The following is a 16323-nucleotide window of genomic DNA, read 5'->3' on the forward strand; positions in this document are numbered from 1 at the left end:
CCTGCTATATATTGCAAGAGAGTTTTGACAGTATGCAGCAGAGGATTTAGGAGAGGAACTGGGGCTGTGTTAGCTGTAGAACATAACTTCCTTGGTCTGTGTTTTGCTTAATACTCCCATTTTCTTTTAGTCTTTGCTATATGGGTTTCAGCTATTCAGCCAGAGAGTGTGGTAGGTACAGTACTGTGTATCATTAGTATGTGAGCAGTAGAGTGAATTTCAGCTGAATAAAAATGAATTCTTTGACTTGCAATTGTGAACGTTTCTAGTTTGCCTTGACAATCCTGTCAAGACAAATTCGAACTTTGTCAGCAATTGTGATTGCTTGTGGGAGAATTACCAAAAGCCTTTGCTCTAGGTTTCAGTCACTGATTGCAGCCCTCGTCTGCTATTTGACCAAAATTTTCCGTGGCACTCAGCAGGCTATTACTTGTCACTCCAACATATAATGGAGGGGTATTTTAATTGATTTAAAAGTTAAAATCTATAGTTATTTAATACAGTATAACTGTATTACACGTCAGCGGTTACACTTGCTGTGAAAATAGGGAAAGAGGAGTTGAAAGGACTTGGGGTTTGGAATGTTTTAAAAATACACATGCAATTGATTTTTACCTTCTACAGGCTATCAATAGAATTTTTATTTAGTTAATGGGAGCAGAGATTTCCTATTAGGTAATTATTGTTGATTTTAAAAGGGATTCTTGAATGTTAACTGTGCATCTAGTTACTAAAATCTGTATCTTCCAGTGTTCAATAGTACTTCTGCTCGAAAGTCTTCACTCTTGTGGCGAGCTCTGAATGACTGCATTTCTGCTCTGATGCTGTTTTGTTTTATGACCTAAACCGTTCCTCTGTCATGATCTCCTGGTGTCTAAAATGGGTATAATTCTATCCAAATCCAAGGGGTATGTAAAATTAAAAATTGCGGATTGCTCTAAGGCTGTACAGCATGAGTGCAGTTGGTGCGTTTGCACACATGCAGGTTATGTATATGCTGGAGTATGAGATCAAATGCTCTATCAATACTGTCATCCCAGTTGCTCTTGCGGATGCAAGTATGCAGTGTCTTTCTAACTGGTGATGGTGATGATTAGTTCAAAACATCTTTTTCTATGCGTCCATTTCAAAACAAGCTCTTCTGCAAGAGAGAAAATGAAGAGGGGAAGGTTCTACAAAGATGAGTTGCTCACAGCTTTCTTCCCCCCCCCCCCGGGCCATTCAACTTACCTCGCTTTCTAAGTTAGGAAGAAGGATGGAAAGAATATCTGTATTCCTTCTACAATAGTAGGATGAGAAATAGGGCTATTGAATACTCACATTAATGTATCTCTCTTTTGGCCCACACTGCCTGACCCTCCACATAAACTACAGGCAAGGGAAAACAGAGGGACTTGAAGTGTATAAATAAATGTGGTAATCAACAATATCACCACCAACAGGAGTGTCTGTACTTTACCTTGGTGTAAATATAAAATAATAATTGTCACTTTGTGTAGCAGAGGTGGGACAAGTGAGAAATGATGTCCCTATCTGAACTGGAGTTGCTACTTGCCATGTCCCCTGCTAAGCACAATTTTTACAAGCAGTTACGAAGCCTGAAAAGGCTGTTTCACCTGTGACAAAATTCACAGGTTGGACTGGGATAAGAATATTTTGATTTTCTATCAGTGTATTTTCTGAGAAGGTACCTCAGAGCCCTTTACCAGCAGCTAGTCATTTTAGACCAAGGAGTTAATCACATACTTGCTAGAGCTGTGCAGGGTAGATGTTTGCCTCCTGAAGGTAAGGCAGGAGGAGGGTTGCATAGCTACTTGTTTGCACTGAAGAGAAAATGGGAGTGTTTTTCTTATTTTACTCCGGTTGGTGAATACTCTGTGAAAACATGAGAGAATCCTCTATGGAAAGCTGGCCTATAGGGGACAGTTGCTTCACAATGTGCTGGTGAAGAAACATAACGTATGGGTTATATTTGAAAACCAGGTTATATGTGGGATTGCACACCTAGAACTTAAAGCTAGTATGTGATGGGTTTGGGTTTCGTTTTGTGTTTCCAAAGCACCAACTCTTCATTCCCAGCCTTAGAGTGGCACCTTTATACTAGATACATCATTTGAAGAAATGATGGCTGGAGAACTTGCTAAAGTATCGGAGGAAATTCAATTGCAAACTGTTGGTAAGCATCCTGAGAGTCAGAGAGGCTGGGAAGTGAGTCCTAGGCTGGATATGTTTGTGGATAGGCACAGGCAAAGGCCACTCTAGATGTAAATTGGCCAAGCAAAGAAGCCGCAGTCAGAAAAATGAGGGATTGTTGCACGAGGGCCAGCTTCACCACTCAGAGAAATAGGCCACATGAAGATCTGCCTGAAAACCTGTTGCTATCCTGTTTTTCCTTCTTTGCTTTTTCTTCTTCTCCTGGAAGCTGACACGCGTGAATCCTGCATCCATTTGCCCTGTATTGCCTACTCAATGCAGGCATATTCTGCTCGCCATAACCCTTGCAAGTTTCTCAAACATCACGACTGTCTTCTTACTACACTGTCAAAAGGTAGCAAAAGCCTATGAAGGTGACAAGAGGGGAACAGTAAAGGAGATAGAAGTGGAAATCACCCTGGCTTTTCCACCTTCTAGTTTTAGGAAGATGTTTTATTGGGGCTGTGGGACCAGAAAGGTGGAAAAGACCAACTTACAAACTACCCCAATGTCTGTGTAGTTCCCCAACCTGGAACTGCAAGAGTCGTCTTATTTCTTGTATCAAGTAATAATTGTATGCATTAAAACACCATGAACAGCTTGAATTTCTTAAAATGGAAAAATGTTAGTTAAAATGAAGCCTTCATTATTTCAAATAATGTTTTTAGAAGTCACAGAAGATATTTCAAAACAATGTGACTATTTGCTTTTTAAAAATACCTGTTAATCAGAGATGGTGGTAAAGTTGGAGTTCGGCTTTTACTGTATCATCTGAAACAAGTGCCAAGCTGGAAACTTCCAGTAAAACGTAAAGCACTGTGCCTAACCTTATTAAGGATTATTACCTTTTGATTAGCAAGATCATCTTCGGCGGATTATTTCTTTTTCCAACCTTCCTTTTACAAATGCATGCAGAACTCGCTGCACGTGTCAAGATATTTAAGTGTGTTCATGTTAGGAATTTCTCTGATACGCTTATGGGCTTGAGTCTTACTACTTAGTTCTGCGTTGGTAACTCATACTAAATAATATTGTGAGCTGTCTGTTGCCTTTCATTTTTCCCTGCGCCTTGTTTTTGAAGTTTAGATTAGTGTGCAGGCTTTCCTACTTCTATTTTCTGTTCCTATGTAGAATTATAATATAGCATACACTGGTACCGTAATACTGATACGCTTTCAACATCCGTACTAATTTTGTCTTGTTGGATGTGGGGGGGTACAAGGGAGTTGAAAGGGCAAACCCCCCCTTCATCCCCCCATTAGATTCTTTCAGCTCAAGCAATAATTATACATGTTGCCTTTCGAAGCCCGTGGGATTGCTCTTATGAGTAAAGGTCTGCCATACTGGGGCTTTTATTTGACAAGTTGGAAAATAGCCTTTGTTCCCATGGTAACCTTTTTTTTGTGCTTTGGTGCATTTTTTCCCTATGGTTTCATGGTTGCTCTGGAGGTTTTTCTATTGTGGTATTTTATCCCCAGTAGACTGGGGATGGCAGTTCTGTTTACTTTCTGCTATTATGAAATCTTTTAAATTTTTTTTTTATATGATTATGGGACTCTTGTAAACTTTTTATATTGTGTGGTTAGGGCATTAATGGTGTGGTGGCTTTCTCTGTAAGCATATAATGCACTCAGAAGATAAAACAAACAGTTTGTAATAGGAAAGTATGTATGACTGGACCAAGCTGCTTCTGTTATAAACTAATATTTTTGATATAGGTATTCTTTTAGGACTTACGGGGCCAAGCCCTTGCCAGACATACCAGGTAGATTTTGGGCTCTGCAACAGAATGACATTTCTTAAGGTTGAAAATGGTCAGTACTCTGGTCATCAATGTCATTTCAGGTTGCTGTAATAAGGGTTTCATAAAATAAAGCTTTCAAGCAAAGGCAGGTATTTTTAGGAGTTGCTTGTTTAGACTCTGAGGGAAGAACTTGAAAAAAGTAGTGAGCTGTATTTTGAAAAGAGGAGGCTTTCTAAAGAGATGTTCTTATTACTGGTAGCATCTCCCTGCATTTGGCTTCTATGTATGTTTTTCTTCTTCCTTGCTTGTTCAATTTTTGTCTTAGAAGTCCTCAATAGCAGAGCAAAATAGTCACACAGTCTTGTCTTGCCTGCAATTCCTCATGGTAATGATTTCCCACTGGTGCCCCCATCAGCAGGTGAACCTCATTTGAATCACTTCATTTTATGCAGTTTTAAAATACTGCTGACCAAGAAGGCAGCAGAGCCTCACTGAGTAAACACTGCTATGCTCTCATATGAGAGTGATCAGGATGCATAATTAGTTCACATATGTTTCAGTGGTGGAAGATGAGATGGTGATATGAAAAATTGGATTTTCAAAGCTGTGTCTCTTTCCTTTTAGTCATGGCAGGTGAGCAGGTGCAGGAAAAGAAAGAGTTAAACAAAATGCCTTTCCTGCCTTATCTTGCTATACAATACATAGCAATTTACAATCAGCAGCACAAATACCAACATTGCATGCATTTAAACTGCACTAATTCTATAAGTGGACCAAATATGAAGAGTTAGAGCAGATGCGCTGTGAAGCTTACTGTTGTTCTCTGGCTTCAAAGTTGGAGGTTTTCTCCTGATAGGAAACTCCTCGTCTAGATTAACCATTCCATTTCAACAGATAACTATATTTATGTACTAAAAAAACTGCAGAACAGGTAAATCTTATTTCCCTGGGGCAGTTGGATCTTGGTACATAGTGACAGTAGTTAGAGGAGAAAAGTGCATTGCGGAAGAATATTAGGAGGATGTTATGCTTCTCTGATCGCTAAATCAGTGGGTAAAAAGTAGATTTATTTCCCTGGGAGATAAGTGCTCCTCAGTTTCAGTCCACCAGAACACACAGTTGTTTACACTTAAGTTTGTATTTTTCTGTAGTCCACAGGTCATTCTGAGGTAAAATTTGGGTAGCCAACTATAGTTGCTACTGAAAGATTTCAGTAGAGAAGGTCAAGGAAAAGTTAAGGCTTACAGCTGGATTGAGGAAAATGCTGGGTCCTGTCAGCATCCACTAAGGTAAATGGAAATTGAAGGAGCTTAGTACACTTGCTTCATTTTGTAAAATCAACATATGCCTTAAGGTTAAACTAAATACAGGAACCTGTTCACTGGTGACTACAGCACAGGAGAACCCATCAGCTTCTATTTGCAGAATAAACACTGCAATTTAAATGCTTTTTTAGAATTCTTAGTGTGAATCTTTTTAGATTTTTGGGGGGCTTGGGAGAAAGAGCGGAACCTTCTCTGTTACCAGCGCATGTCAGAGTTTGCTTGTTACCATAAGTAAGATCCAGGTATGAAAGTGTGATATATGACCCTTAGGTATTGCTAAATAAAGTAACTTAATGTGTGAAATGGAGCTGCTGAGGAAGGAAACCATCTGATTTCACAGTTTGCTTTCTCTTAACTAAATGCACTTTCCCCTCTGATTCCTACATGTTTCATCATACTAAACATTTCTTAAGAGGGGGAAAAAAAAATAAATACTGGATTAATTTTGTAATCGATACATTTGTATTAGGGTTGTAGTGTTTGAAGTTGACAATTGAAAAAACAATTGAAAGTTTTCTGTCTTGGAATAGAATACCTCTGTGCTTAAAAAAAAAAAAAGAAAATAATTGAGACTAACCACTAAATTAAATGTAGTATCACAGCTACTGAATTTTCTGTGTGGTTTTTTTAAATTTTATTTTCTTAAAAATATACCTGAAAAGCTGTAGGTGGCAAAATAAGTTTATTTTGGTGAGATACTGGTATATTTTTTTTTTTTAAAATTACAGCGAGTAATAGTGGATTGCATGAGTTCTTCATCATTAGCTGAAACAAAACAAACAAAAGTGAATAAATGTTAATCCAAGTAAGAGCTTCAGGATCCCGAAGTTTGGGATGTTTCAAAAATAATTGATTTATAGCACAAGAAGATACTATTTTCTAGGTCGTTTTTCTTCCTTAATTGAATTTCCTTAATATTTCACATTGAAAATGTATTTTCAATGGATGTTTTTGTTATCTTTGTTATTCTAACAGAGAGAAGACATTAAAGAAAAAAATTAATTCTTTCCCTAACCACTTATATTACTTATGGACTGATACAGTACTCCAGATGTCAGAGTAAGCGTGTACTGCTTCAGATGTTACGCTTGGTGTCTATCATCCATAATATGCACTAAAGTACACAGTTAGCTTTCCTAAAATATTTAGACCTTGTTCAAGTTTTCTGAGTCTTAAAGTTTTTGTTCATTGTGGGTTGGTTTTTTTTTTAAGGTTTAGTCTTAAAATATAATCTTAGCCTTGTTTTTAAGGCTGCAGGTGTAAGGGTTGGTAGTGGCCATATGAGCCCCATTGTTTTATCCAAGGAAACATAACCATTTCTGTAATGTCTGTCGTCTTCTCTGTAGGAACAGGATAATGCCCTGAGAAACTCAGCCAGCAGAATTTGCAGCTAGGTTATTTAGCAAATTGTATGCCACTCTGCCAAACATCAGAGGATAAATGTTGCTCCGCCTGCATGCAGGATTGTTGCTGCTGAGGCTCAGGGGTGGTTTGGTTTCAGCGGTCCTTCCTTAGCTCAGTGTGCATGAGGTCCCATGTGACTGCCACCTTCTCTGAAAATCCGATCGTTTCATCTCTGCACCTTTTCACTTCTCTATGCTTTCTTGGTCTGCTGACAAGAAGATTGGTTTATATAGTCTGACATTTAAGAAATACCATTTTCCAGTCTGCTAATCTGCTTTATGCAGGTAGTTATAGGAGAGAGCCAGGGTGCCTTCCTACAGTGAAACTTTTTAACAAATTTGGGCCTCTCAAGGCGAAACCTGATACTGGTCAAACCTTAGTATTGACAATCTGCTAAGAAAAAAAGGAGGGTAATTGTCATAGGCGATTCCCTTCTGAGGGGAACAGAGGGCCCGATATGCCGACCGGACCCGTCCCACAGGGAAGTCTGCTGCCTCCCTGGGGCCCGGGTCAGAGACATCACTAGGAAGCTCCCTGGTTTGGTACGGCCTTCTGATTACTACCCGCTGCTGGTTATACAGGCTGGCAGTGATGAGGTTACAGAGAGAAGTCCTGCAGCGATCAAAAGGGACTTCAGGGCACTGGGGCGACTGGTTCAAGGATCGGGAGCGCAGGTAGTGTTTTCCTCTATCCCTGCAGTGGCAGGGAAGGATACCGAAAGGAGCAGGAAAACACACCTGATCAACGTGTGGCTCAGGGGCTGGTGCCATCGGAGGAACAGGTAGTTATAGGAGAGAGCCAGGGTGCCTTCCTACAGTGAAACTTTTTAACAAATTTGGGCCTCTCAAGGCGAAACCTGATACTGGTCAAACCTTAGATTCTATAATTAAAACTAGCAGCATGGAGCAAAATCTGGGAGATGATACATGCCACTGGTGGAGGTCATGACCAACATCATTGTGTAGTGGTCAGATAATCTGTTGGACAACTTTTGACCAGTATAATGTTTTCTAAATAACTAGTAGAGTTATCTTGGGCAGTGAAATTATTGTTTCTATGTGAACATGCACAAAAATAATGGAGGTAATGTGAAGAGGAGATGGTTATGCTATCTACTGTGATGGCTGAGTTAACGATGAGTCAAAGAAAGGAAGATGCTAGGAGAGCTGCTAGAGAAGTGACCGGTAAAAGGAAGCACTTAGGGATGTAAGATTAGCTGTGGAAACCAGGAAGAATTCAGGGGACTATTTGGAGGGGGAAAAGTGTATATTTCCAGGGTAGCATAAACTTGGTAATCGGTCTCTTGATTTTAGTGCCAGATTGCAAGGAGTTGTATTGTCATTCAGTGTGGGCGTTTCTTGTCTCTCTTGGGCGGCATCAGCTGGCCTGCTGCGTTGAGGTTGGTGAGGGCCAAGCGTGTGGGTGTGCTGCTGCAGCAGCATGACCAGCTCGGCAACGCCAGGGACTCTTGGGCGGATCTTGGTCAACTCTTGGCTGCCTCCTGACCGTCTGAGCTTCCTTGGGTGTGAAAGGTGGGCCAAGCTCTGGTCTCCATGCTCAGCCAGACTGTCCACATCATGGTTGTGAAATACCGTTGAAATACACAGTTCTTGTTTTGGGCCACAGGAAGGTTAGTTTCAGTGTCTGTGTGCAAAGTTAACTATCGTGTTTTCATGTGCCAGTCCCCAGTAGAAGATGACTCTCGCTCTGAAGGAGGTTACACCCCTTCAGAAATGAGATGAGAGGGTAGAAGGAAGATGCTGGCAGTCTCTGCATCTTGAATCTCCTGACTATTCTTCCTCTTAAAGGTTGTTTTTTCTTTTGGTGAAAATATGATGCTGATCTCAACTTCTTTTTACCTTTGTTTTTGCATAACGTTATTTATTGAGGTTCACGCAGGTTCCTTCTGTTTGTTTTACTACCAGAAGATTTCTGTATGAAAAAGAAAAGTCAATGACGTGGAATTAAAAAGGACTCATCTAGATCTCATAAAAGCTCTTGGAACAAATGAGTTTGGGATTCATATTGTGGCTTATGCTTCTTTAGAGTGCTTCATTTTATCATCAGAGAGGCATCGTTTGTTTAAACAGTGCTCCTGTATGACATCTGGTTTGAAAAGCATAATAACCTATATAATCAGCTTTTAAAATGCTGGATTATCTGTGGGTTTATTGACTCTTCTTTACAAAATCTGTTATTTCTAATTAATTCTCCATATAACTATTACTAAAGCCAACTTGCAGAGACACAAATGAGCTTGATGGCAATGGCTAGTCAAGGGCAGCATTTAACTGCCAGCATTTGCACTGTTGAGGATAATAAATCAGGCTTATTCCTAATCACATACCCTACAACGTGACAAATGTTAGCGGAGCCATCTAAGCAACCATTTTACAAATCATTTGGAAGATACATTTGGCATTGTTAAACTGCTCCATGCTGCCCTTGGCTGTAAAAGCATTGTGATAAAATATGTATGCGCTGTTAGATCTCCTGTATTTGAATCCTGCAGAAAGGGGGGTGGGGGTGGGGTGGTTTGGTTTTTTTTTTTTCCTTTGTATTGGAAATAATGAGAGAGGTGTGAGAGTAATAACACCTAATCAACCTATGGAAACCACTGGCTTCTGAAAGCAGTGATGAGTAACCAGCTCTGTGGTACTATTTCATATTGCTTGTGTCTTCAGTTAGAAGTTTATATTGAGAGTAGGTTGCTGCCCACAAGAAATTTTCTGGGTCAACAATAGTCCATTGTGTGAAAGCTTAAAAACATTGTTGGAATATCAGAGCAATAGTTGTTAGGCTCTAATTTGGATTTGGGCAAATGTGTAAACACAGTGTTTTCACTTGGTCTAAAGTTTAAGACTCAATCCTGCTGTGGCCCACAGATGTCATTACACTTAGCATGTCATTCAAATAGATATTTGGCAGTAGGCTAATTGCTGTACAGGGAGTCAGTTGTAAAGTTCCTGATCTTTTTTTATGGTATCTGTTCTCATTTGGACCAACTCTTGTATTTTTCAAAAGAGAGAACGATGTATTACCTAAATAATCTGGATTATTGTAACTAAACTTCTCCTCTGCAACAAAAAATCAAACTGAGCTCCAAAAAAAGAACTAAAATTAATATATATATCTGTTATAATCAACTGAATTTAACACTTAGTTTTTACCTTTTAAGTCTTACCTGCCTGTAACGTTTCCCACATACCAGTTTACATTAGGATTACTTGATAGAAATCTATGGGATGTTTCTGCGGAAAATTAATGAAAAGGGAAATACTTAACTTGGAGCATGCATGAAAAGCACTTTCAAAGTGGGTTTGTGGGTGGTTTGTTTTTTTTTTTTTTTTAGTGTAGCGTTTCTCCCTATACGTATTATAGGATATAGAGCTGTACTGATTAATTAAATAATTGGTTTAATAAAAGTGATGAATAAAGAAAGTGTGTTTCTGAGTCATAAGCACTGGATATCTGGCCTTGAAATGAGGGTGGAGAGGTAGTTTGCTCACCAGTCAGATCTTGATGCAGATCTTGTTCACCATGGTCAAGTTCCTAAGAATGACAACCTGAACATAAGAGAGATTCAAGAGGAAAAGGTGTAACCATCCGTGCATGCCTTGTTGAGAAAGAAAAGCTTCCATGGAGAGAATGACTTAATCTGAGGTTTAGCAATATGATTTGAGCATATTTTTTGGACTCAGCCTTTTATTATTTGCAGGTATGTATAAACACCGCTTTACGTTCGTATGAGGTAATATAACAGCATTTTGAATTGGCAAATACTTTGGTGTAGCGTGGGTGAAAGAGAACATAAGAGACTTTAAAACCAACCAAACATTGTTCATTAGAAGGCAATCATAGCTAGAGCTGGCACAAGTTGGAGGAGATTTAAGTACCAACAGCTAATATCAGTGTTTCTTTGCAGTAGAGTATTTGAGAATTGCTCCATGTTGGATACTCCTATTAAGAATGAAAATACCTCATTTGTGTTTTAACCTATTCCACTTCTAACCTGATTAAAAGGATGTATGGGAATTAATTGAATTTTATTACAGAATGTTAAGTTTCCACCTGTGATGCTGTGACTGAGTAGTTGAATACATGCTTTGTATTCAAGCTGTACCTTCACCTTTCAGCTATATTCAAGCCCTTCATTTAGAGAAGCACTGTATAAAATATGCTATAGATTATGTCTTAGGTAGGCATTTAATAATAGTTGTGGATCAACTGGTGTCTCAATGTGTCTTTACTGGCTTTTTTTACACCCAATAATTCTGTGTAAGTGAAAGTGAAATAGGGTAGCTTGTATCTAAAAAAAGGCTCTCCCACCTTCTGCAAATCCTACGTGACAATTTATTTTCAACTAAAAAAATACATACTTTTTTATATATATATATACAGTGTGTATATATAGAGGGAGAGAGTGTGTGTGTGTATATAAATTAAAAAAACACGCACACTGCTGTGACACCCTGGAAACCTCCATTTCTCCACAGGAAGAGCTCTCTAACATAATTACGTTTTTTAGATATTAAAAAAAAAAAAAACAAACCACACTGACCTTTTTCAGGATAGAAAGACTAGGAAAATTTTTGCTAGTCTTCTGAAGAAATGGGAACATGCACTATCAAAATTACAAATGCCCCAAGACATTTTGGTGGTATGTCAGAATTGAAATGTTTCCCTTCTCAGACAAAATATCACCGTTTGCAATGAAAAAGAAAAAAAAAAAAGCATTTTCAAGGAGTTAGTTTTCCAGGTTATTGACATTTTCTCTAGAAAGCAGGCATCTTTTGAAGAATTTTGTTTAATGAAAGGCTTCATGTTTTTCATGCAGTGTGAAACGTGCTAGAGGGAGAAAGTCCCATTCGTTGCCTAAACAAAACCAAATGCAGAGCTGAATACCACCACAGTCTTGGTAAATCCTGAAGAGGGTACCTTTCCTTAGGGATAGGTTAATGCAGGGTGCATAGGTATGACTGTGACTTGAGCACACAGAACTTATTTAACATAGATTTGGTGAGGCTTTCCTTTGTCTCTCTAACAGATGAGCTAATGCCATCACCTAGCAATTATCAAGTAGTGTGATGTTATGTAATGAAAGTATAAATAGCACGAGGACTAAAACTAGTAAATCTAACAGACTAGCGAGCAGACAAGAGCAGGAATGCTATTTGGAACATTTTGATTAGCATCTGAACGCTGTCATTTAAAAAGACGTTTAGATTTGATGTTACAGTAAAGCTGCAGGTCAGGAGAGTTGCAGTCCTTGATCTGGAGTGACATTCGTGCTGTGCCCCTGGATAAATCACTTGGCCTCTGTATACCTCTTTAAAGGAAGATAGAAAATTGGAAAAAGGCAAAGGGTGCATACTTGAAATTTCTTAAGCAAGCTGGTTATCTTATGTTTGAATTAAGACTACCCGTGAACTTCGTTTCCCAATGACTGACCGATAAATAGCCTGTGACCTGCAATTTGAACTATCAGATTATTTCACCACCAGTGTAAACTCTTTTAGGGTTGTCTTTGTAGTTGTTTGGCAGCATTCAGAGAGATAATGTGTGAAGTAAATGCAAGAGGTCACGTTTACCTGGAGAAGAGAGGCTGTGTGGAAGGAAAAACTTTCCCAGCCCTCCGGAGGCATGGGAGGGATCCAAAACTTTCATCTCCTTCAGTATCTGGCACTTTTCTCCAAGTGTGCCGATTACATTAGGGTGGCATTTCCAGTTCCTGGGGGAAGAAGGGAAGGAGGAGACTCACTGCATCATGAAATGTATCTTGTTTTTGAAGAACGCTGTCTTTTAGAGCTGCCAGTGGAAAATACCTCCTAAAGATACCTTTGGAGGGTCATGGTTTAAAAAAAGCCATCAACAGAAATGCCCCGTCTTTTAAGAAGGCGGCAGATGGTTTGCAAGATGCATCAGTCTGCAAAACTTCAGGATGGTTTCTGAACCTCCAGTGCTGCTTTTCTGGCACCTAAAGTCATATGGAAGGGTCTTCTGCATTCACAGAATGTAAAAAGGCTTCAAAACTACTTTGGAAGTAAGCTGTTAAATTACAGAAATATTAGATATAAGCTCAAGGACCACTGTAGTGGTAAGCAGGAATGTGGACAGGAGAGTGCATACCACTTCGCTGTGCTACTTCATAAAAATGGTCTTAGCGGCTTTAGTACAGGTATTCCTTAGCTGTAAAGGCTTGAAACAAACAGACAGAAAGAAAATTTATAGCTATCAGGTCGCTGCCAGAGTGGTTTGTTTGTTTGTTGTTTTATTTTCAGTTTTAATCATCTGCTACCAATAAATTCCACTGCCCTTGTGGTAACTTCTCACATTAACATTGATGTATTATGGGTGTTTTAAAACAGACAATAGAAATATTGCACTTACTAATTAAAGCAATTCATGTATTCAACCAGGCACTGCCAGAAAGAGTTGTGGTTTCCTAGCTGTTAGGCGCCTTGAGCAATATACCTGTTATAAATCCTTAATTGAACTTTGCATTAAGGCGAGTGTGATTTGAAATATTCATAGCTGTTTTGTTTTGTTTTGTTTTTCACTCTAGCTCTTCATTGAGAAGTGTATCAACTGGATCTTCAAGACCTTCCAAAGTGTGTTTGGTGTGCGGAGATGAGGCATCTGGATGTCATTATGGGGTGGTTACATGTGGCAGCTGTAAAGTTTTCTTCAAGAGAGCAGTAGAAGGTAAGAAAACACAAAACAAAAAACATGAACAAAAAAGAAAACCCCAAAAAAGTTGAATGAACTCCAATTATGTGCGATATAATTGATGTAGAATACGTCAGGGTGTTTTACAATGTACACCTTCTAAAGCATGTGTTGTTTTACTTCATGCCACTGCTGAATCAGGCTTCTTCTCCACTCCTCCAAGTGGATTTTTGTAATTTTTAATGGATACAGATACAATTGATGTAAACATACTCCTGCTTCTCCTGTACTGGAGGATGAATGCGGTTGTCTCATCATGCTTTGGCAGGCTTATACGACAGTACAGTTCACTCAGGTCAGTTATCTCCCTGTGGGTACATCCAGGGCTTTCAACTCAGTAGTGCATCTGCTTCATCTTTCAGCAAAAGAGAAGTGGCTTTACAGTACTGTGGTAGATTGGTGAGGAAGCAGGAATTGATCATGGTGCTTTTCTGAGAGATTGTTTTCTTCATTAAGGACTAGGATTTTCATGAGGACTATATTTTGATAGCTTTATCATCACAGGAGTGTTTTGCTGACATCTCCCTATTTTATATTAATTATGGTATAGCTAGTCTTTCCTGGGCATCTCAATAGAAAGAAGTTAGGATCACTCCGAGTGACCTTACAGGACCTCTGGTAGGTGTTGCTTCTCCATGACTTGGGTTGTTAGGGTAAAAGAAAATGTTTGACCTTTACAGACTTTGTAAGCACCTTCTTCAAGTGATAAAAATTAAGTTTTTAATACCTGATAAAGAATAAGAGTTCGTGGCATGCAAAGGACATAAATACTGTATAGTTTTTTTTAAAGTCTTTGCTGACGAGTAGATGTTCTTACGACCACTGATGAAGCAGGCGATATCTACTTATTTATTTTCACGAAGAAAAACCTAGAAGGAAGAAAATAGGCTCTTAATATGGTGTCCAGCTTGTGCACCGAGAAGAGTGAGGCAGTATGTGATGTGATTAATTTCTTCTGTGATCATTAAATCTGCTGCTGATGGCAATAAGGATTTAGCTCTCTGTTAAATAGACCTAGAGGACTTGTGCGTCATTGAAGTCAAGACCTCATGTAATCTCTCTCTATCAATGTATTTATCTATCTATCATCAAAAGTGCCAATGTAATTGAAATGAACTTCCCAAAGTTAGAAGGACATGGAAAACGTTTCCCCCTTCTGAAAGCATTTTCTCTTACTGTTGTGCAATAGCTGACCTTGATGCCGTCATTCCCCAACTTCTTCCTTGAGTTTTTGTCACATAATGTAGCACACGAACTGGAAAACCTTACTTATTTTCACCGAGTGATTTCCTCCATGTGCTTCCATGCTACATCATGGATGGGTCTTCAGACATCCATGTCTAAGCTGGCCTCTGAATCATGAGGATATTTTTTTTTTGTTGTGGTAGTGAGGTTTTGCATACACCTGCACATACTGTGTGAAGTGACAGCACCTTTTGTTATCTTCCTTCCTCCTTTCCTGTCTTCCAGGAAAGCTTCCTTCCCAGTCTTGAATCACTGTAATTTCAAGGTACTGTGTATCTACATTTACCATGCCCTCTCTTTTGATGTCCTTTCTGACATAATCTGATGGATATCCCTATCCAACTTTACAGGAATTTATGAAAAATTACCAAGGAATCCCTTTGGGAGTTAACAAAGTAGCAAGACTACATTTCCAAGCCTCAGAAGCCAAAATTACTCTGTAATCATGCATAGAAATACATCTTTAAAATGTAGTTAGAAGTTACCAGTAATTACTGAAAGTTTATGAGTTAAGCAAAAAAACCTCAAAATATGAAAGACAAAACAACCCTGTCATCCCTAAAAGTGGAAGATAGGAGTTTTAAATTAGCTTAAAATACATTTTTTAGAATTATTATATTAACATATATGTTCCTATCAGTAGTACGTGAACACTGTCTAGACTTCTGCCTGGTATGCACATAACTGAGCTCTTGCTGCTACCAGATTGTTGTTATGCAAACACTGAAAGTTTGGCTTGCAATTTTCATATATATGTATATGCATAAAAGTACATTGTAGAGTATTAGCCACAAAAGGACATAGCAAAAACATAATATATATATATATTTTGGCTCCAAACATCCTGAAATTATCAATGTGAATAAAAATTTGTGTAGGTAGTTCTGTAACAACAAAACTTTTTGTAGAGTCGTCATAAATTTTTTCAGTCGGGTACATGACCAATAAAACACCTCATCCTGAGGTTTCCTAATTTAAATTAAATATTTGTAGTAATTACTCTGTATGATATGTTCCTGAGGATGTTTTTAAAACTATGGCAGTTCAGTGCATGGTATAAATAAAAAATAGATCAAAGTGGAAGAACTACCTTAAATGTAGCTGGGCATACCTGTCTCAGCTCTGAGCTAAAGCTGTGTTCTTTACTTAAGTGCTTGCATTCTTGTCTTTATTACAAAGAAAACAGTAAAACTCCCTCTGTGAACACAGAAACAACTTTGTGGGGAATTTATAAATACAGTGGCTAATTTGAGTAAAAATGAATTGTTCTCTCTCTAAAAGATTGTAGTAAAAGAGTAGAAGATACTCCTCAAGTTTCATTCACCGTTTCCCTGAAATCATGTGTATAGGCTTTTTAAAGATTCATGAATATTTTTCCAGTTATATTTTACACACTTTATATGCGTGCATGCACACACATATTTCTTACTTGATCCACAAAACATTCTTCAGTAGAAAGTTGTACGAGAAATTATATTGTTTCAAAAATGGCCTCCTCTTCCAATTGTTATTAAATACGGTAGCTACAGCTGGTGCCATTTTCACAGAACCACAGAACGGCTGAGGTTGGAAGGAACTTCTGGAGGTCATCTGGTCCAAACCCCCTGCTCAAACAGGGCCACTTAGAGCCAGTTGCCCAGGACTATGTCCAGATGGCTTTTGAATATCTCAAAGGATGGAGAC

At 38.7% G+C, this 16323-nt stretch overlaps 1 protein-coding gene across 1 annotated transcript in view; it reads left to right on the forward strand.

The window, feature by feature from the left end:
* The window catches only part of NR3C2 (nuclear receptor subfamily 3 group C member 2), a 212913-nt gene that overhangs the window by 102607 nt on the left and 93983 nt on the right, over positions 1-16323 (forward strand). The window contains exon 2 of the mRNA XM_019472337.1: positions 13232-13371. Within this exon, the coding sequence (XP_019327882.1) occupies positions 13232-13371 (140 nt within the window). The remainder of the gene's footprint in view (positions 1-13231; positions 13372-16323) is intronic.

Source organism: Aptenodytes forsteri, unplaced genomic scaffold (assembly GCF_000699145.1).
Source record: "Aptenodytes forsteri isolate BGI_AS27 unplaced genomic scaffold, ASM69914v1 Scaffold227, whole genome shotgun sequence".
Taxonomy (NCBI): domain Eukaryota; kingdom Metazoa; phylum Chordata; class Aves; order Sphenisciformes; family Spheniscidae; genus Aptenodytes; species Aptenodytes forsteri.